At 47.4% G+C, this 21,834-nt stretch overlaps 1 protein-coding gene and 1 long non-coding RNA gene across 8 annotated transcripts in view; one reads left to right on the top strand and one right to left on the bottom strand.

The window, feature by feature from the left end:
- DRP2 (dystrophin related protein 2) overlaps positions 1-13,883 on the bottom strand; it is a 30,783-nt gene extending 16,900 nt beyond the window's left edge. For 2 of the 7 annotated variants that reach the window (XM_029997222.2, XM_029997224.2), the window contains exons 1-3: positions 13,407-13,797; positions 4,897-5,050; positions 231-364 (exon numbers count right to left, since the gene is read on the bottom strand). In XM_029997222.2, coding sequence (XP_029853082.1) covers positions 231-364; positions 4,897-5,004 — 242 coding nt within the window. In that variant the 5' untranslated portion in view covers positions 5,005-5,050; positions 13,407-13,797. Of the gene's footprint in view, positions 1-230; positions 365-2,016; positions 2,042-2,309; positions 2,460-4,896; positions 5,051-13,147; positions 13,255-13,406; positions 13,798-13,867 lie in introns of those variants that run through there. The other 5 variants (XM_041119131.1, XM_041119132.1, XM_029997225.2 and 2 more) reach the window with 5 other exon arrangements.
- On the top strand, positions 11,044-13,429 carry LOC121232503. The gene is made up of 3 exons (XR_005931064.1): positions 11,044-11,172; positions 12,429-12,762; positions 13,363-13,429. It is a non-coding gene; the product is annotated as an uncharacterized LOC121232503 (long non-coding RNA).
- Positions 13,884-21,834: the final 7,951 nt, after the last annotated feature.

Raw genomic sequence — 21,834 nt, 5'->3', positions numbered from 1 at the left:
GAGGGGAGGGGAGAGGAGGACAGGATGGGTGGAAATGGAGGGGATGCTTTTCAGCATAGGGAGAAAGACTTGGAGGTCTGTGGACAAGAGGGGAAACCAAGCCAAGGTCACCGTGGATTCATACGGCTCATCAAGCAAACAAGTTCAAAAACCTCCTGACAAACACATGCTGCAGGCAAGGCTGTAAGGCCAAGCCAGTCCTGGAGCTTGCTCCAGGCAGGGACTCTTACCGAAGGCTGTGGGATTTCTTTTTGATCTCATTCCAGCAAAGATTCATCTCCAGAGGGGCCCGGGGCCTGGCAGCACTGCTTGGAGCCCGGGAGGTTACACACAAAGGTCCTGCACCATCCTGTGAGGCTTCAACCTGGGCAGAAACAGAACCACGCTGCATCCAGAGGTTGCTGCCTAGTGCTTATGGCACTTGCCTGTGGACACCTACCCTTCCCTCCCCGTGTTGACCTTGCCTGGCTTTTCAACTCGCAAGGGGGCTGCCTGGCTTCCAGAGGGGTCTGTTAGCAGCTCCAGGGAAGGTCATGGTCATGCCTGGAGGAAGGATGCAGTGCCAGCTCCAGCAGCACTAAGAGCAAAGGTTGAAGGAAGGGCTTACTGCGTATCTCCTGTTCTGCAGGATCTCTGTGCTCCTCAGTTATCCAGCAATGAACTTTTCTCACTGCTAGGTATTAAATCAGAGCTGGCCCTTGTGTGTCACAGTGCCTGCAGGGCTAACGGTGATTTATTTCCACGCCATACAAGGCTGCTGTGCTTCAAGAAGAGGCGAGCACCATGGGTCCTGTTGTTCCTAGGGAACAAGGGGAACTGCCAACCTCCTTCACACCATCCCCAGTACTGGGAGCTGCCACCTGCTCCTATACAGAAGCACAAGGGTATTCCCTGCCTGCACAGCAAATCTGAGATGCCGCTTCTCCTCCACAGATGCTGCTTCTCCTCTGCACCTCTCCAGAATGAGCAGTGGTGGGAAGGATGCTCTGACAGGCCGTGGAACAGAAGACAGCAAATCCTAACCCAGCCACACAAAGGAAGCACACTTTGTACCCTGCCACTCAGCCTGGAAAACTGGCTGCTGATCCCTGGACAACAAATCCTCGGTGGATGGGGGAAGGAATCCTCTCCTGAGCTTTTAGCACTGTATCATGCTCCTGCTCGTGATGGCAGCAAAGACATCATTGCACTTGCTGGCGACAGTAACACACGCCAGCAGGACTAGAAGCACCTCACATAGGACTCAGTGAGTGAGAGGGGATTTCCTCTCTGAAAAATATTTTGCTGTGCAAAACACATGGACACATTGCATTTCCACAAGTGAGACGTTGATGCGCTTTGTTGGGGAAATGGCAGCATTTTGATCTAATGCTACTTTGATATTAGAGCTCATTTGTGATAATTATCCCCAGGTGATTAATCAAGCATAATTAACTGCATTAGCACTTTCTAAACAGCACATACAACAGGCACTGCTTTGCCAGAGAAGGGCAGCCACCTCTGGGGGAAAGCAGCAGCTCTTCCAAGGGGAATGTGCAGATACTTGTTACTTGTCCTGTCCAAGGGCTCCTGGAGGTGTCCAGGGGACAGATCCAGCCAAGCCAAGGAGAACAACAGGCAGGAGGAAACCATCAGACAAGGAATTTGGCTGCACAGCTAAACCAATACCCCCTCCACACCAGTTCTCAGAGAGAAATCAAATGATCAGTGAGACTGGTGCTAAGTTTGCTTCATCTAAAAACATCTAACGCTAGACTGTTCTCTGCCTCCCCATCCTGCCACTCCAGGAGCATCAAGAAAACAAAGAAAGCCATCACCCACAGAGTTCACAGGAATCTTGGGACCATGAATAATAAACCACTCAAGCTAAAATTGCTGCTTGCATGTAGAAAATTCAATACTCTGCATGTGCACATCCTCATGACACTGAAGTAGGTTAGCCCCACAGTGCTGCCAGGGAACACTCCAGCCCTCCCCTCTAACCCAGAGGATACCAAAGGAAGGGATCAGCTCTACCTGGGTGCAACTGCAGCACAGCTCAGCAGACAACACAGTCTTCCCAGCCTTGTTTGAAGAAGTTAAAAGCCCACCAAGCCTGTGACTCACAGACCATCCCCAGCAGATGAGCCAGTGACAGTGGCCAAGCAGGGCATCTGCTTCCCTAGAACAAAACCCCTGCAAGCAAGCAGAGGGAAAAAACAGTGCTTTCCCTCTAAGCATCCCTTCCCCAGAGCCCCAGCAGCAGCAGCCTGGATCTGCATTCCCCCTCCACCCTTGAACAGCTTTATTTTCAGGCACACAACACTCACACAAGCTCTGGCGAGCGCATCTACCTGTGCTTAGCCACAGATCCACTGCAGGGCTGCTCAGCTTTGCTGGAGGAGCGGGCATAGCCTCCCACCCCTCCGGGTGCCACCAGGCACCCGGCAGGGAAGCAGGCAAGTGCCCTGTGCTTACCAGAGCGGGGCCACCCTGAGAACTGACCCCCCAGGAATCTGGAGGGGGGCGGCTGTGCCTCGCAGCCAGCCTCAATCTCAGCTTTGTCCAGTGGCATTCCAGCAGCCTCCAACCTGCCTTAACCCTGGTGGTGCCATCGTGGCTGCCCGCAAAGCACAAAGGGGACAGAGATCTGCGTGCTGCAGGGCACCCTGGCGTGGGAAAGGTCTTTGCGGGAAGCTGGCTGTGCACAGAGGGATTGCTCTGGGCACTGGGGAAGATCCACCTCTGCAAGGGCATGACAAAGGTGATGGTGGGCTGGGCTGGGGTGACAAGCAGACACCTTGCCCTCAGATGCTGGAGCACATGCAGGGCAGACAGGGGTGTTTGCCAGGGAAGAGATTTACCCAGGGAATGGCCCCAGGAAGCTTTGGCTACCTGGAATGTAAATAGTCAGGTCCTTGAGACCTAACCCCCAAGAAGCCAAAGATGCCCTTGTGCCCACCATGTGCCCCAGCCCAGCACTGGGTGCCAGCACAGATGTTCCTGCCCACCTAGACTGGGTGCAAAAAGTTTGTTTTTGCCAGAAGGCTCTGGGCTGGCTCCTTGTGCCCCCCACAGTCCTGCTGCCCAGCATTGTTTCCGTGCTCTCCTCCACCTACAGGGAGGGAATGAAAAGCTCCCTGTATCTCTCCCTCTCTTCCCCTCCTTCCCTGCCTGCACATCTGACTGCTGCCGTCTCTCCCTCTAGAACCAGCACGGCCAGCCTTCTCTCCCCACCACCTCCCAGGCCCAACAGATGCAGAACCAGCTCCCAGACTGGAGGAGGGGGCTTCAGCAAGGCCAGGGCCCAACTAAGGATGAGTTGTCTGCAGCCTGCAAAGAACTTCCAGGACAAGCAAGGAAAAGAGAGGAAGGCTGTTTCCTAGGTGGCAACACCTACACCTGTGAGAAGGAGGGCATAGCAGACCCTTTGAATGAGGTGGGCTCTCATTTAACATTGCAGGAGCTAGCAGCCAGCTGGTGCATGGCACCCAACACAATGATGCCCACACAGCAGAAAGCCAGGCTCAGGCAGGGAATGGGGGAAACCTGTAGCGGATATGACCTGAGCTGAGAATGTCTGCACCCTCACTGTGCGCTGTCTTGCAGCTCAGTGGTGGTGGGTCCCACAGGGTGTCCTGCCCCAGCTCCCCTCCCCTCTCCCAGCAAACCCCACAGGACTCTGACCCCCTCTTAGAGGCTTGGACTGCTCAGGCAGCTCAGGAGGGCACTTCCCTGCTCATCTCGTTCTATCCCTCTCCCACCTTGCTTCATCTGCTGGGCTGTTCATTAACCACCTGCGCACTGGCCCAGTAGCAGCTACCTAACAGCCAACCCAGGGCCAATAAGCCCTAACTCAGCTAGCAAAAGCCTGCTCCAGCTGCAAGCCTCATTCTTGCATGCTGCAGCCATTCCAGAGACAGCTCTCCCTTCCTCCTGTAGACCCTGGCTCTCTGGGACAGGATGGGTCCAGACAGATGGCAAGCCACAGCAGGGAGAGCCCCAGGCTCAGCCTTTGCTTTTCATGTTTGAAGCATGATGAAGAAGGAAAAGGCAGAGCCAGGGACCTCATTTGTCCTGGGAGCAACACTGCCAGTGCCCAAGGAAAACTGGCACTGTCCATCATCCCTTGTCAGGTAAGAGGTACCCTGGGGCCAACAGCTACAGGCAGCAAAGGGGAAGCCATACTCTAGCAGAGTTGAGGCAGCGTTTCCCCAGCCTTGCTGTGCTGGGTGACCCAGGACAAGGTGCTAAACCAGCTTGTGACAGCTCGGTGCAGAGCACAAGGCAGGCAGCTTTACAGACAGTCGCCATCACACCTTTCTGTTCTCCTCCACTCTGCCCTGCCATTTACCCAGGGATCCTGGAGACCTTCACCTCTCTGCCTGGCTTTGGTGAGGACCCTGGCCTGCCAGCTCAGAGACCCTGGAGGAAGGAGGAGGGAGACCAACAGTGTGAGCATCCACTTTCCGTTCCTCAAGGTAACTAGACTAGAAAGAGGTCAGGCTCCTCCTCTGCCTTATAGCATTCGCCAGGGGCTTATTTCCAAGCTCTTCTCTGCAAGCAGGAAGGTTAGAAACCTACATTTTCAGCAAAAGCTGACGTTCTTCCAAGTTTCCAGGAAAAAAGTAAACCCACCAAATACACAAGAGCTGTTAATGGTGGTCTCTTGCTCTTTATTTTGAAGGAAGCTTGAAATCCACCTCTGCAGGTTGTCACTCTTGCTCTACTTTCGAAAACACTTTGCAGCCAAAATGCTCAAGGAGAGCTAACATTCTCATTAAGTGCAAGCCGATGGGGGGGCTGGAGCTAACAGCTTTCCCTGCCACCAGGAACAGAGGTCCCGGTTTGCTCCACAGACATATGCAACCACTGCAAAAAGCTGCCATGAGAAAAGCTCCCAGACCCAGCTCTTACCTGAGGCAGTGGGTGGGCAGTGCTGCTGTGCTGCGCCTGGTCTGCGATGTGCCACTCAGGACATCGTGGGAGGACATAGGGCCATTCCTGCATCACCAGGGGCTGCATCAGAACCGATGTTCATGGGGACAGAGACAACTCTGGGCACGAGCACCTGAAAAGCAGCGTGAGAGTCCCTGGGTCAGTTTGCACCTCCTCGTGGAGCTGACTCCCTTCCCAGGTGCCTAGTGTGCTGCCTTCACAAAGGCTGAAGACTAAAAGGATGCATTTGTTTTAATATATTTGTACTAATGTTGTAATCTTTTTTCACCTAAATGTCCAACTCTTTTTTGCATCTAATTATACAATTTGCTGTAATGATATCCTGTGTTAGTGAGTCCCACAGATTATGTTGCATTTTTAAAAAGGGTTGAGTTTATTGAACTACAGGAAATGCCCAGGGTTTAAAGGAGGAGGTGAGAGAGGATCTCACTGTCATGTCCACTTATGTTTAGACATAATAGACATATCCCCATAACCAACAATATTTTCAAACGTTTTTTTTTCCCTTTTATGTTCAGAAGGAAAATTGCCTAAAGCCTCAGTCCCCCATACATGCATCTCACACTATCAGCTACCTTTTCATGAGTTTTTACTCATTCTGAGTTATAAAATTCCCTTTTTTATTCTGTTTTTAAAACTGTATGACCCATAAAGCCAGTTAGCAGTGGCCTCTTGTCTATTCTATAGATCTGAAGTGCAGCCTCTGGTCACAATGCTGGTTTTTTTGTTGTTTGTACTCTGAATAAGCTAAAATAGTGATTTATCCCACTGCCAGAATCATCTTGGCTTTACAGAAAGACATGAGAAAATAAAGCCTAGAGAAAAGGGTGCAAGGTAATATTTACTTGAATCTGGCAAATTTCTAGAACTGAAGCACAATCCCACAACTCTACATTTGGCCGGTGGCAGTGCCATGAAAGGAGCTGAGCACAAACATGTTCACAGCAGGATGGAGACGTAACATACAAAAGCTGTGAACACTACACAGGGCTTTGCCCAGACCACACTCAGCACATCTGAGGTCAGATGAGCAAATCAAGAGTGATGCTTGAATACTGCCTGTGATGGGTCAAGAGGCAGTGCTGAGGGACTGTGCTGTCTCCTGTCCAACCCACTACCTAACTTGGTGATTGCTTTCCTACTTTTAGAAGGAAACTATCACCTGGCTCCAGCAGCCAGACCTCCAAGTCCAAGCGGAGATGGGACTGCTTCCAAGGTACAGACAGAGCGATGCTGCTGGAAGAAGGTTGTTGACTCTTTCACATCCAGCTCACTTGGACCAGCTGAGAAACTTCCTGCTTGGTCCTGGCAGGGCAGGAGCAGGCAGCACATCCTGCAGCGCCAGCAATCATGCTGGACAGCCTGGTGAGGAGAAAGCCCCCAGGACCTGGTACACACTGCCCACCCCTCATGCTTTCACATCCCTCACTCCCCTGCCTGGGCTTTCACTGCCTCTCCCCCCTCCATTACACACATTAAGAGAACAGCTTATCCTGTTATGATTTTTTTAATCCCTTAGTAATTTCTACAGCCATAATTCTCTCTCTCTCCAGCAGAACAGCCTGTGCCGAGCTCTCCAACATGCTGATAATCCAAGGTCCTGTCCTTTACCCCTCCTGCCCATTTGCACAAATGAACGTCGCAGACTGTGCATTGCAGCACTCTCACCCCGCTCCTTTCCCCATGCAGGCATGATCATCAGGACACATTAATAGTTATAAATTCCAGGGTCTTCAAAGCGCCACAGCCTCACGGGGCAAATTCACCTCATGCAACTCCAAGGGTACACTGGATGATTTCCATCTTTGACAGCAGGTAACACCACATCCTATTCCTCCAGTGCTTATGCTATTTGGGGTCTGAGCTGTCCCTGATCCTCTAAATGACCTCTAGATGAGGGCCAGTCTAGCAGAGATACAGTTCTCAGGGCATGAAGTTATTTTGCCTCAAAGCCTCCATCAGAGGAATGCCATTGAGCTCTACCGCATGACTGGGAAATCCATGGCTTTTGCCAATGAGGTTCTGTGACATCTCATTGCAGCTGCCATCCTGAGGCCTCAGTTTTTCTGTGGCGCAGTGCAATGTAATTGCAGTGATGTGTGCTGGCCAGGCAGGTTCAGCCAGCCCTTCAACACCACACACAGGGGCCCTCCGTTCCCAGTCCTCCCAGCACAGCCTGGTCATTTGTTCCTCCCACCAGCACCACTGAACGGGAACAATACTGGGAAGGTCACTAGCTCTGATCTTACTGCATTTTGCTCAAGGATAAGTCTTCATGCGCAGCACAGGTGCCGTCCTGGAGACAGAGATGGGTAAACCATGTCCTACCGGTATCCACGTGTAGGACGTGGTGGGTCTCCATGCTGTCTGCCAGCATTATGGAAGTAAGAATAGCCCTTGCCTCACCTCCTAAGGGCCAGGCTCCTGAACTCCTTCAGTGATGACAAGGTCTGTCAGGACACAGAGCCATGGCACAAGGGAACTAAAGCCTGTCTGAGGCAGCACTCAAAGAACAAGACTGAGCTGGAAAGCTAAGTGCCAGCAAAACCCACTACCTCAAGCATGTCCTGTGCAATATCTTACTGACACAGAAACTTTATTGCAGGTTTGATGGCAATGGCTCAGCTGCTCTTTGCCACTCTGCAATTGCAAAGACAAAGCCCAGATATGCAGAACCCAAGATAATATGGAAATAACTCAGCTGCATGGCAGCCAGCACAAAGGAGGACATTCAGTGGGAGAGAGAGACAACCAGACTGTGAGGCATCACTGCAAGCAAACCAACAGCTACATATGATCCCTTGCCAAATTCCCTGCTATTACAAGAACCAGGCAAGGAGAAATGCTCTTGATCTGCTCTGCTCCTCTGTCGTGGCACACAAAATAGCTCCCAACTCTTGCGCTTTTACTTCAGTGCTTCAGTATGGCACTGTGTCTGGGCACTGCAGCATGTGGAGTAGATGTTTTGTGGATGCTTCCTGGCTAAATGTCTATTGCCTGCTGCCTACACCTGTCAAGAACTGAGCCTGAGATCCACCTTACCTCTCCCACACCAGTGTTCACCCTCTGCACACTGCTTTAGGTTGGTGCTGGAGACCCAGTATGCTATAGCCAAGGGACAACATCCATCAAAAAAGATTTAAGTGTTGGCAACAAAAACTACCATCCCCGCAGTCTACTACAAGCCTCTACTTGAAAAGGAGTTGAAAAATCCTCCTTTGGAGGACTCAAGGAGCAATGTGGTCAGGCAGTCCAACCAGATTTAAAGCGACATTGATCCTCTGGGCACATTTCTGTGCAAGAAGGAAAAACATCAAGGCCTGTGTGAGCAGAAGCAGGTGAGAATTTCCACAGGAGGACATTGCAAGAAGCAGTCTTACAGTCACCACAGAGCAGGCACTGGGGCACTGCACCCATAGAGTGGAGAGTGCAAGGAGTGAAACCTTTCCCACTGGTATGTCTCACCTGGTCTTTGCTGGAGGTCCCCACTCCACCACTCCAGGCCCAAAGGTGATCAGACCCTTCCTCAGAAAGATCAGGTACAACCTTGTTACATGATGCTGTTTTGCATCCTCCCACATGAAAAGCATCCGACACTTGCCTCTGCCCTTAGTAGACCTTAAGAAATGAAGCATTAGACGTTTCACAGTGTTACAGCTTCCAAACACTTTGGTAACCAAGTCACAACTTTTTAGCCTAGTTGGAGACCATGATGATTCTCTAGTTGAAAAGTAAGAAAGCCAAAAATCTTGATGTTACATTTCAACAGCTGAATGCTTGGGCATTAGGGTGTATTCAAAACAAAGTAGTTGCCTTTTTCCTCTTCCTACATGAGCTGTATCTGTTACAAATTCAGCACTGGAGAGCCTGGCTCACCACACTGCTTTCCAGGCAGTCTGACAAAGGCAGCTGGAACAGTCTTTGCTCAATCAGTTCTGCTTCAGCTCTACCACACAACTTACTGCTCCGCTCAGCGATCTCTACACTCTTCCTACTTACAGACCTGTTGCAGCAGCAACGCTGGTTAGCCAGAGAGGCAGCGCACGGGTGCACAGGCTATGCCCCATCTCCTGTAGCATCTCTTCTCCGTCCCAGCCAACAGTAAGATGACAGCTTGCCACCAGCACACATGCTGCACAGTGTATTTCTGCTGTTTTGCTGCATTTGTTTAAAATCCTCCTGATACAAACCCAGATCCAAACCCTCCTAAACATCAAGGGAATTCACACTGCAGCTGACCTTCATCAGTAAAAGTAACCCCCAGGATTAGGGACCTGCTGTGGAAGCTAGAGTCCAATGTCAGGTGTTGAATTTCCGGCTCTCTACCACATATAACACCAGCAAATACAGCATATAGGTCAAGAGGTCTCTCAATCACAAAAGCTTATGCTTTGAATTGCTAATTTCCTCCAAAATGTTCTTTCTGGGCTGAAACTTTCCACTTCAGATCTTGGCCAATAAGGAAAAAATATGGCAACATTTTGAGGCAAGGCAGCTCAGCCTTTATCCCATGAGGGGAATGGAAATATAAACACATTCCCTGCTGCTGGAAACGTTAATGATGTTGTTGTTGTTTAACTTACTGTACAAGAGAAGTAATAACATTTTAGCTCAGCATGCTCAGTGTCCTTTAAGGGGAAAGGTGGGAGGCTTGTAGATATTTCAAAGTTCAGCTCCCATGTAGATGCTAACAAAGAGAGCATTCCCAAGCTGGCAGACAGCAGGACTCCCTTGACAGCGCAATAGCACATCCTGTTCCAGCAAAAATTATTTTTTGCACATGTAAGTAAATAATTTAAGCCTAAGATTGAGGGCCAGCAGACCTACTTCCCAAGACCCCGCTAGGTCAAGGTTTGGTGAGAGAAGGAAGAGGAGTCTTTGTCCCACTGGGACCAAGCGTACAAACAACACAACTCCCTCTTAGAGCATGGGCCCTTAGTCTCCATCTCTTCACAAACCAGGAATAGATACCTAAACACGCTCCTTAAAAAAACCACCCCAACAGTCTCCTGGTTCTCACTTGCTCCTGTGTACAAGGAAAGGGGAAAAGGACTATCAGCAATCTTCCACAGGATTGGGCATTTACAACCCCATCATCCAAGGGGTAAAAAACCCAGATGCCAAAGCTGCAGCTGGGCTTCACACTGCACTTCCACCTAAGTACCAGGTCCCCTTCATTAATTAGAATGAAGAGTCCTTCAATTAAGCAGCTGTCCTTAAGAAGTAACATAAAATTTTTGCTGTATCTGGTAGTGAGCAAGTGGCAGAGAAGAAGCCTTATTCACTGAGGGTGGGTGAAGTGGGGCACTCTCACATCTAATGAGCTGCATTCTTAAATGACCACTTAGACTTTGAGCTCATAACAAAAATGTAATTTTAGTTCAATGGATAAATAGGTGCCACAGGTCCTAATAAAGAAGCAGCATCTCTTCCACTGGCTCACTTGCTCTCCTTTTTCCCAAGCAAAATACACACATGCACACAAAAACTCAGGCTGAAAAATTTCAGCAGTTAGTCTTGGACCAGAGAACTGGGACGATGGTGTCCCCAGCTAACCAGGTGAGTGTGGGTGCATGCCCACAACACAGCCATGCAGAACTGACTGTTCCTCTCGGCTTAAAAATAACTTATGGGAATTTCTTTTGGAAGAATGAAATCTAAATTTCTTTCACATGCCATTTCAGACTCCCAGCTGGGTTTTAAGCTGCTCTCTCCAAAACTCACTTTGCCTAGGAATTCTTCCCATCTCTTCTCCTCCTCCTTCGATTAGACAAGTACTACAAATAATTACCCAAGCACCCTGAGGACCCAGCTGTAAACACACAGTCCTGCTGTGCTGGACACAGAGAAGTTGCTGTCTGGTAGACCTGACAAACAAAAGGAGCAGGGCAAGCAGCAAACATCCTCCAACCTCCCAAAAGGGACAGTAGGGGCCTGGCAGGGGGCACTTGCCTAATGACCAAAAGAAGGTTGCACCAACCATAAAAATTGAACCCAATTCTTCATAGACTTGGTCATGTCCTGTAGCCATGAAACCAGCCTATTTAAACCCACTAAAAATCCTGAGTCTTGTCTTTGTCTTTCTCCTCTAGGAACCCAAGCTTACCTTTCCCTACTGTTAGAGGCAGGAAATGAGTCTTGCTGCATTGTGAAAAACACATCACCCATTTGCCATACTGTATAACTGATCAGCAATAGTGGGAAGAGCACACCCACCACACAGCGATAGCTAAGGTAATGCTGTGCTAACTTTTGGCTTCCTTGACGCTTTGTTTCTCATTCTCAGTGTCAAACTAATATCTATTTCTCTGTACTGAATATTCTGCCTTGCCCCCAACAAGCTTGTCTTTATAATAAACTCCCAGTCAATGCACGGGCTTCTCTGGCCTTCTGAAGCCGTGCATTTTATAAGCAGGCTGTGTGCCACATGAAGTCACATTTCCTCTCCTTTCTTGAGATGTATCAGAGCAACCTTATTCTTATGCTAAGGGAAACAGCAAAGGAAAATGGGATGAAGCTATTTTGGCTCAATTCTGAAAAGCTCAGTTTCATCTTTATACACCTGTGAAAATGAAGGGTTTTTTGAAGACTGAATTCTTTCTCGTCAGTATGTCTTGTTTCACGAGACTTACAATTCCTCTTTTCTGCTTTTATCATAGGCATCCAGCCTCAAGTGGAAGCCCTGAATATATTTCTCAAAATAGTATTAAAATCAGAAATTCACCATACATCTCCAAAACTCAGGGCTTTCATCTGAACCCATTCATTTATTCCCTTCCCCATCTCACTTTGTTTAGTTTTGAAAAGAGTCACTCCAACCTGAGCAAACCCATTCATGGTTACAGTCCTGGCCAATTTTAGCAAGTAGGATTGATCTATCTCAGGTATTAAACCAGAGAGAGATGGTCCTCATCTTAGTTTCTTCAACTAATGAAGCATCACATCACAGTGACCACTCCAATGACTTCCCATCCCAGCACTCCAGGCACCCATGTTCCTGGCCACAGTGCTGCAAAACAAGATAGTTTAAAATTGCCCATCTATAGTCTGGTCCCTTTCCGGAGTGCCATCACACACTTCTTGTCACCAGAGCCCTGCCTGGCCAATTCCTGCAGCAGCAGAGAAAGCAGCTTTCAGCATGGGGATCTGGCAGGGGAGGATGTGAGGTGGCACCAGAGCCACGGCAGGCACACACGCTACACACGGCTGCCAGAAAAACAGAAACCCTCCCGGCACGACTGAGCCTTGTAGCTGGGACTTTGCACAGTGTGTTGCTGTAGGGTACTATGGTCGGGCAATAAAGGGCATTAAAGACAATAATCAAGCAAGAACTCTCATGGCTCCAGAAGCATCGGTGAGCAGCAGGAAAGAAGGTGTGAAGGACCTCAGATTAGGGCACAGGTAAAACACAGACTGACAAAGATTTGACTAGAGATTTTTTTTTCAATGCTAAAAACCAAAACCCAAACAAACATCGGTTTCTCCCACAGACAGCACAGCATTTAAAAGTGTGGGAGTAATTACCCGTGTACAGTGACAGGGGTGTGGAGCAATCTCAGCATTGAGACCCCATGAATATGATGCTGGCAATTCCACCAGTGGAGCTCTACGCCGGTGATGCCATGCCGGAGGGAAGACTGAAGGGAACAGACTGGACTGGCGACCGATAATAATCTGTTGTGCAAAGCAGCACTGAATCTTGGTGAACGGCTGCTCAGGCTGCCCTGTCTGGCACGGAGAGGGAGGCAGAGCCCTGGGGAGCAGCAAAAGTCCCATGCCTCCTGCGAGCGGTTCTGCAGCCAGTCAGGGCTGCCCGCATCAAAGGTAAGGTCAGTGGTGGCAATATAAGGCCTTGAGAGAGGAGGAGTAGGAATGAGTGAAAGGGATTGGGGAGAAGCTGGGGGAAGGGAGGGCGGACACATAAAAGGAGCAAGGCACTACTGGTAAGGTAGTGAATTAAAAGGGCAGAGCTGGGACTAGAGTCTGATCCCAGCTTACTACTCGAGAAATATTTGGGTCCCTGCCTTGCCCTGCTGTCTAATCCTCCCAGGAGGATGCTAGAAGGCCATCAACACCCTGGCCGGAGCAGTCCTTCAGCTCAGGTGAAAACACTACCAGGGTAAATAAGCCTTCAGCATGCAAAGAATCAAACCTGGTGAAATTGGGATGCTGGCTACTATTGTTTGCTTTGGGAATCTGCATCACCTACTGGTTCTCAGCCTCTCCCTTGTGGAAACGGTCTTGGCCACCTCTCTTGCTCCCACTGTGTCCCCCCTGACACCCTTCTTTTCTTCTCTGCAGGTTTCCTCACCCACACATACATGGACAGTGTTACTGTGAAGGGATACACACACACACACACACACACGCCCAAAGATCGTATTTCCGAGGTTAACCATCCGTCAATTTTTTCCCCTTTTCCAGCCCAGCCAGGATCTGAGTGGGAAACAAATTTTGTCATGGCCTACCTTCCGAGTCCACCAGGTCTGAGACACGGGGGCAGCGGCCGCCGGGCTTCGGGAGCAGGGACTGGGGCTGCCTCTGTGAATCAGCAAAGGAGTCCCTGTGACAGGGATGCATGCTGAGGCTGAGCGCTGCTGTCTGCACGCTCCCTGCCTCTCCTCCTCCACCGCCCCGCGCTGCTGTGTTGCTATGCAATCACATCACCAGGAGTAACAGCATCTCTCCAAGCCTGCAAAGAGATACCCTTGACTCGGCAAACGCAGGAGGAACAAGGACGATCCCACAAAGTGCCCGGCCCTTTGGAGGTCTCCTCGGCCAGCGATCGATCCGGAGGAGGGGAGGGAGAAGAGTGGAGATGCAAAGAAAGACACACGCACAGGAGGAGGAGGAGACAAAATACACATGGAGAGAGAGAAAGAAAAGGGGGGGGGGGACGACAAATGAACAAAAGGCGCTGTGGTCTGACCTCCGGAGACCTGACACAGGCTGCTGGGCTCAGACACGCTTCCCGCTGCTTGCCGACATCTCCCCACCTCCTTTCAGGACTGGCGGCTCTCATTTTAGGTTAGATATGGCCATGCGTGTGCTGGAAAATACCAGACACATTCACCTCCTTTCTTAACCGCAATTTGGGTGTCTGGCATAAGATTTAATAACTTAAAAATAGCCCATTTTAAAATTAAAGTTAAGGAGCAAAAATAGGATAATCACTTAGTTTCAGATATGCTTCCTATTCTTCTTACAAAAGAAAAAATAAGTAAAGGAAGAACCAATTCCCCAAGCTGGGAAGAAATACTGATCCAAGATTTTTTAAATGTCAGGGTATCTTGTCTCATTCAGCTCATGAGAAACAGAAGGATTTGAGCTGCTAACTTGGCCGAGGACACAAGCAGATCTGGAGTTGGGATTTCAATCCATACGTAACAAATAGTTTGCAGTTCTTCAGATCATTCCACCCAAGGATTTCAAACTGCTCAAGATGCCAGTGATGTTATTCCCATACTACACAAAAAGAGGGTGAGTTAAACGACTTGGTCAGAAAGAGGATTCAAATCTGATCCCAGCCCCATGCTTTCGGCACTAGACTGTCTTGGTCTCTCCCTGGAAAAATTAAAACTTGGGAAACACGATCTTCCTGGTCTTTGTCAGAGCAACCTTTAATGAGCCTTAGCCCTTCCCTTCCCAGAGCTGGCAGACTAAAGATGTTAATTTTCTACTCATACAGTCATGTTCTACAGAAATATCACTGCTCTTTATAAAGGTTGCCATTTTCATACATTTATTCCTCACAAATGGTAGGTCAGGTATACCTCAAAATGCAGGTTCACTTGGCTCATTTAGACCTAGCCAATGGATACGTAACAACAGCTTCACAATTCCGCTACATTTCTGAAAATAATTTCTGGCCAAGACACCTCTCTCACAGAATGGAAAACACAACTGGCAAACTACTCACAGTGGCACGGGGCTTCCCGTGAGCTCTGCATTGAGGAACGTTGGTCAGGAAATGCTGTTGCATAGAGCAACAGTGCCCAACCTGACTCAGTTGCCCACTGCTGCGACCAGCATGGTGGGGAGGCCAAGACTACCTTTCAGCCAGTTTTGGGACCCTAAGAACAAAACTTTCTAATCCCACACCATTGTTGGAAGGTGGATGTGAACAGATCAAAACTTTTTCTAGGTCACCAGTTTAAACCTGGAGAAGGCAGTCAAAATATAGTTGATTTTCAGTAAAATACATTTGAGAGAGTTCTCAAGAAACCAGTGTGCTCCTCATGGTGGTACCAGCTAGAACTTCCAGCAGATGGGTGGCTGACCCCGAGGAACCTCTCCTTTCATCCTAGGTATGTGAACCAGGAGTCAGGAGCAGAGCCCATCAGCACATAGTGAGGCAAGATGCACAGAAACATCATGTAACTACACTGAAAGGAGGAGATTTTTAAATAGCAACCTCCTTAAAATTGGTTCCAAAAGGAGCAACACTGAATATTTCAAGTACCAACCCAAGAATAGGTACTCACTCCACACACCTTCTGCTTTTAAAAGCTTCTTCAATAGCTTCTGCTTCCACAACAGCTGCACTGATTCAACAAAACTCATTCTGAAATGCTGTATTTAGACCAAAAAAAGTAGATATGGTTAGGAAGACAGAAATGAGGAGAGTCTCTTCTGGGCTATTTTTGTGCATACATACACGCACACAAATAGTAAGTCCTGGGTTAAGTAAGGAGAGTGAAGGGGGAAAAAAATACAGCAGAGTGCTGGAAGGGCTATCCAGGTAACTCCAAACACACCGTTCCACAGAGGGACATGACCAAATCCAACTGCAGCATGCATCTGTCACCAACAGCATCTATAAGGGACATGACAACATGGATAAACAAAGTGACTACATATCAAGCCAAGTTACACATGCACGAGACAGACATCAGCTCAGAGACATTAACAGACAGCATGAACCACAAAAACAAGGTGCTTTGCACTACATGCATCCTAAATTGTTGATAGTTTAGGGACAGCAAAATGCAGCAGGAAAAAAAAATCTCTTGTGTCAGTTTAGCTTAAATTTTGAGACAAACCAGAATCTCTGGTGAAAGAGTTGCTTCCATGGCTGGGAGCATCTTCCTAAGTCCCCGAATACCTTCTGTTTTAAGCATAAAATTAGGACAAACAGCCAAGCAATTCAGAACTCAAAGGAAATCAGGGAGACAAACTCAAATTTGTCATAAACACAGCCTTTCACATAAGCACTACAACTTTTTAAAGCATGTGAGAAGGTTTATGAGATGGGATGCTGAATTTGGTGTGCTTTGAGTTCTGAAGAGAACTTAGTCCCAAAAAAACCTCCCAAGGAACTCCAAGAACCCAGCTTCCAGAAGACACAGTGGTACCTACCATATGCCTTTCCCTAACAAAACATTTCAGACATTTTATGTTTTACTAAATGGCAAATATGTACCTTTTTAGCAAAACTAAGAACCTCCATCTACCCAACAGGGACATCTCAAGATGCACAATGCTAAATACAGTGTACAAACATACAATAGATAAAAATCAAGCCAGGTTTTATAAGGCACGAACATGAAATTGAAATCAGGTTCTGATTTACACCAGAATCGCTCCCTTTAAAACACTGGAGTCTAAATAAATTTAAATCATTGAAACAGATTCCAGTTTGCACTTGTGAAATCAGAATCAGCCACACTGAGTAAACATACAAAGTCACAAAATGCAGAATACCCTGAATACAAATGCATTTGCTGAAAATGAATGGTGAAAACCATGCTATTTTGACATACGCTAACAGTATTTTTAGTTTGAAAATTTTAAAAAGCTAGAAGCAAGGGCTGTCTGGCCTGACCCTAAAGTCTCTATTACTTTGTCTTTATTCAAAGTCAATATTAATTTGGCCAAATCACTTGTAAGCTGGACCATCCATCACACTAAGTGTCTTGCATTACCAAACAATAAAAATATTAACTAAAATTCTAGCATTTCCATTTTCAACACTTCAGGTTGTCGACACAGTTAAAGGCTGTTACTACTTTTACTTTTTTGCTTCCCATAACCTCCCACCTATTGACTTCCTCTTCAAAAATAGTCCCTGTGTTTTCGGTTTGTGTGGCAGGGTTTTGGTAGCAGGGGAGGGGCTGCAGGGGCAGCTCCTGTGAAAAGCTGCTAGAAGCTTCCTCGGCTCCAAGTCGGACTTGCCTCTGGCTAAAGCTGAGCCCATCAGTGACGGTGGTAGCACCTCTGGGATAATGTATTTAAGAAGGGGAACCTGCAGTGGGGGAGAAGATGGGAATGTGAGAGAAAGCCCTGTGCCCCTGCAGCCCGTGGTGAGACGGCAGGCTGTTCCCCCCCAGCCCATGGAGGTGAGCGGGGGAGCAGATGCCCACCTGCAGCCTGGGGAGGAGCCCACGCCAGAGCAGGGGGATGCCCCCGAAGATGGCTGGGACTCCATGGGAGAGCCTGTGCTGGAGCAGTCTGTGATTGAAGGACTGCAGCCCATGGGAAGGACCCACACTGAAGAGTTCTTGTAGGACTGTCTCCTGTGGGAGGGACTCCATGGTGGAGCAGGGGAGGAGTGAGGAGTCCTCCCCCTGAGGAGGAAGGAGCGGCAGAGACAAGGTGTGACAAACTGACCCTAACCCCCATTCCCCATCCCCCTGTGCTGCTGGGGGGGAGGAGGTAGAGAAAAATCGGGAGTGGAGATGAGCCTGGGAAGGATGGAGGGGTGGGGGGAAGGTGTTCTAAGGTTTGGTTTTACTTCTCATTAGCCTGCTCTGATTTGATTAGTAAGAAATTAAATTGATTGGTTTTTCCCCAAGTCGAGTCTGGTTTTTACCCGTGATGATAACTGGTGAGTGATCCCTCCCCGTTCTTGTCTCGACCCACAAGCTTTTCCTTATATTTTTCTCCCCATCACATGGTGGGGAGGAGCAAGCAAGCAGCTTCATGGTGCTTTGTTGTCAGCTGGGCTTAAACCCCGACACCTTGACACGAGAATTGTTTCCCAAAATACGCACTCTGTCTCCTCTTCAAACACTGCAACTTCCCTCCTTTTGAAATCTCATCTTCTGAAAGAGGAGGATCATCTTCCCTCTTGTACAGAAGAAGTGATATTACTAACCTTTGGAAACTGCTAGATTCTTTCCCTTTCTGAGTAAAGCTCAAATTTATCAATTTATCCCAATTAAAATATCTTAGATAATGATCCTTTACCTATTAATCTAGAATATAGATTGTGCAAGGAAGATTACAATTTACTGGTGTGGAATAAATTGTCAAAAATCCCTCACACAGAATGCAAAGCAAAGAAAGGTTTTAGGGAGCACAACACAGCAGCAGCAAGGAAGGCAGTAGGTTAGAGCATGTTCATACAACTGTATTCCACTGATCTTTCCTTGCACAAAGAGTGCTGCAGCATTTTGTCAAGCAACCTCTGATGAGGAACCCATGCGGCATTTTGAGCAGAGAAACAGCTGGTAGAGCCTGATGAGCTGAATTCCCCAACTAGTGCTGGAGAAGCAGTTGGAGGTTGTGAAGTTCCTACATGCAGAAACAAGTCTTTGATATCCTACCTAACAGTCTCCAAACCCCAAACACCTAAACCGAAGAACAGAGCTAAACATTGACTGAGAATATATATGAAAGCGCATCCTTACTAAAAGAATAAAGGAAGAGACAAAAAAGAGAGCATTTTCCCTAGAGCCATACACCAACAATGTTGTTGTGGATCCAGCTGCTGAAGAAGGGTTTGGTGAAAGGCTTGTGAGCCGGGACAAGGTCCCTTATGGCTGGAAGAAATCCTATTTCTCCCCAAGAGCCTGTGAATCCCTCTTTTCCTGAGACATCGGGCTCCCTCATCTGGGTCTCCTCCTAACTGAAGTAAGAGATTGTCGTTCTGATTGTCAACTGAGTTCGCACACAGCCGTCCGTATCAAAACAACAGTAATTCGGTTTTGATGCAGAATCATTGATCTCAGTGGTTATACTGTGCCTACCTGTAAAGGGAAAGCCAGAAGGAACATATCTCACACAAAGGGACAGACCTGCTCATCAATTCCAGTACATTAGATAGGCAAACATGCTTGTGAGTAGAGCACAAAAAGCCTTTTTTCAAGAAGGAGCAAAACTAGAATTAGGGGCCCTAAATTCAGCTTGACGAGAATCTAAGAATAGTGGCCCAGATATTGTACCATCCTGTTCCTTTTTTTGTTTAAATAACTGATGTCAAATAAATAACTGCACCTCCTTTGCTAGCATCAAAAGCACAAAAATCTTCCAAGCACAGATTTGACCCTACCAAAAGTGTTTAGAAAAACAGCAGGATACTTTCTAACAGCACAGTACCTGGGGTGAGAGAGAAGAATGGGTAGAGAACTGATACAAGCAGACAGCTGACATGCACTCAGAAACAGAATGAATCCCCCTTTTCATTTGTTCCTGCCTAGAGATTGAAACAGTCCCCCCTGAATGAGGAATGAAAAGGACTATAGGCGACAGAGGAAATCTTTTCAGAGCAGCAAGCACCAAAAGAATGAGGGGTGGGTGTCAAAAGAGTGTAAAAGAATTTGGGGGAGAGACTGAGAAAGAAAAGAGAAAGGAGAAAGTGGTAGTAAAGAAAAAAAACATGCAGGAGAGAAGGGGAAGGCAGACAGGCAGTTTCAGGGGCTGTTTTGTTCTTCAAAAGCTGTCAACACATTTACAATGTACTTTCCATCCCCCTCCTTATTTACTGGGCCGTGCACACAAAGGAGAAGGAAAGCAATCGTACAGAAGCTGCCTTCGACATAGAACAGAGGTGCCCTAAGAGAAAGGAAACTGCCTAGTGATCCGTGTACAACAAACTATGATGGGAATGTTACAGGCCTAGAGACTCTAGACAGAGGTTTGGGAGAAAACCTGCAGAGAGCAACCTCTTCCTGCAGAGATCACACTCAAGACTTACAGGCAGCACAGATACTGGAGGAGAGCAAGTCAAACTGCATGGGAATACAGCTGCATATAAAAATATACATATACACGAGAAGCTTATCACTGAATTCTTTAAAGGAAGACCCCAAATGATGTAGGCAGAGAATAAAGTTTTCAAAAGTATCTGTTGCAATTTGCACCTAAACCCAATGCCTGAGGCTCAGGAGCTCAACCATATTACAGTGACTTAATATCCCACCACCTAGCTTGTACTAGAAGTCTCCTTTGTGTCACATTTCTGGCAGGTACCAAAGCTTGCCTGATGCATGTGCATTCATTAAGCTGTAGAATGGGATCACTTCTGAGCCTACAGTTTTCGAAATACAGTCAAGGTTAAAATAGTATTTAGAGCCTGTGTAAGGTATCTGCAGATTTTTTTTTTTGAAGACCAACTGTTTGTTTCTACATTTGTGCAAGACTGCGGTGAGCCTGAAAGTGGAAATTAGATGCCAAAATAATTAAGGCATTTTTTAAAATCTTACCCTCTGCTGTGCAGACTTTTTACTCCTACAAGACAGGAAACTGAGAAGCAGAGAAATGAAGCAGCATCACAAGATCTGCACTTTACTGAACATTATTTATGTACTTCAATACCTCCCTTGCCAACTATAATTACTTGGGAGTTACTCGGGCAGGTCTAACAGCTAGATACAGATCTCGGGAATCCTGTGCCAAAAACCATGTCACCATATGCTAAGGTCATAAAAGACCTTCTTAGTCAAAAGCAAAGTTTGGTGAAATCAAACCATCATCAGACCAGAATCATTACTTTTATTCTAAAAAGCAGAGCCATAATGAGGGAAAGGCATTGGTACAACATAAATAATCTTTCCACAAAGAAAATACTTGGAGACGTTGTTCTTTCAAGATATTAATCCTCCAGAGCAAGCTTGTTACCAATGCCTGTTGTTCTTCACCCAGACTGGATGTATCCTCTGACTAAAGAGCACATAAAGAGCTCCCTCACTCTCTCTCAGAAGCCACAGCACTACAAATAAAAGCAGTCCAGTGTGTATTATTAATGACAAGTTATCAGAGGATCTAGGACCACAGCCAGACTGGAGTTTCACTGTGCTGTGATTCTGTAAAGATGAACCCTTAGCCAGGTCAGATCCCTCAGTTTCCCTTATTCTTTGATCCTCTGTGCAAAGATTTGTGATAAACCATTTTGTCACAGCAGCCGAGAGGCAATTGCCCTGCCCTAAAGGGCTTATAACTGAGCTTTAACTAAAAGACAAAGGGAGCCAAGTGAGGAGACACTGGGTAGAGGCACAAAAAACTTAAAACATTATATAAAAAGGCCAAAGTGAATTTTATTTTGGTACCAGTTAAATGTTATTAGAAGAGTTCAGGAGCACACATATTGGCAGTTGTTAAGAGTTGCAGTACAAGCCTCAGAGGTTCAATTTTCTGAGTGGCTACAGCTGTACCACCTTCTAAATCCTTGGGTCCTGATTTATTCATGGCATTAGGAATGCAAAATGCAAGCAGAGGGAAGTAGGCCAACAAGAGAATAGAAAGCAGGGACACAGAAGAACCAGTTTCTTCATTCCAGCTGAAAACAGGTTGAAATTATTAACTCTCAGAGCAAGCTCTCTCTGAAAGGGCAACACAGCCTGATGCATAAAAATACACAAATGAGTCTCTCCCCACAAAAGAAGATAATGATTAACAGAAACACAAAGCAAACATGGCTTCAGAAGAATTCAGCTTAACTCTAGCCTGAGGCATTTGCATTTTCAGATGCATACTGCTCAGGCTAATGTGTCTGACAGGGTAGGGGTTAATGGCTTTGGTTCTGTGAACTGTGGACCAGATGTTCAGCTGGTGCAACTCAACATAGATCCAATTAGAAATTGGTGGAGCTATGCCTGCTTACCCCAGACAGGATTCTGGCCCTGTACTTTGAAATCCTATCTAATACCCACTCAAAGATTTTTTTAGAGGGAAAGG

This window comes from Aquila chrysaetos, chromosome 21 (genome assembly GCF_900496995.4).
Source record: "Aquila chrysaetos chrysaetos chromosome 21, bAquChr1.4, whole genome shotgun sequence".
Taxonomy (NCBI): Eukaryota; Metazoa; Chordata; class Aves; order Accipitriformes; family Accipitridae; genus Aquila; species Aquila chrysaetos.
This window is presented reverse-complemented; position numbering and strand designations above follow the sequence as displayed.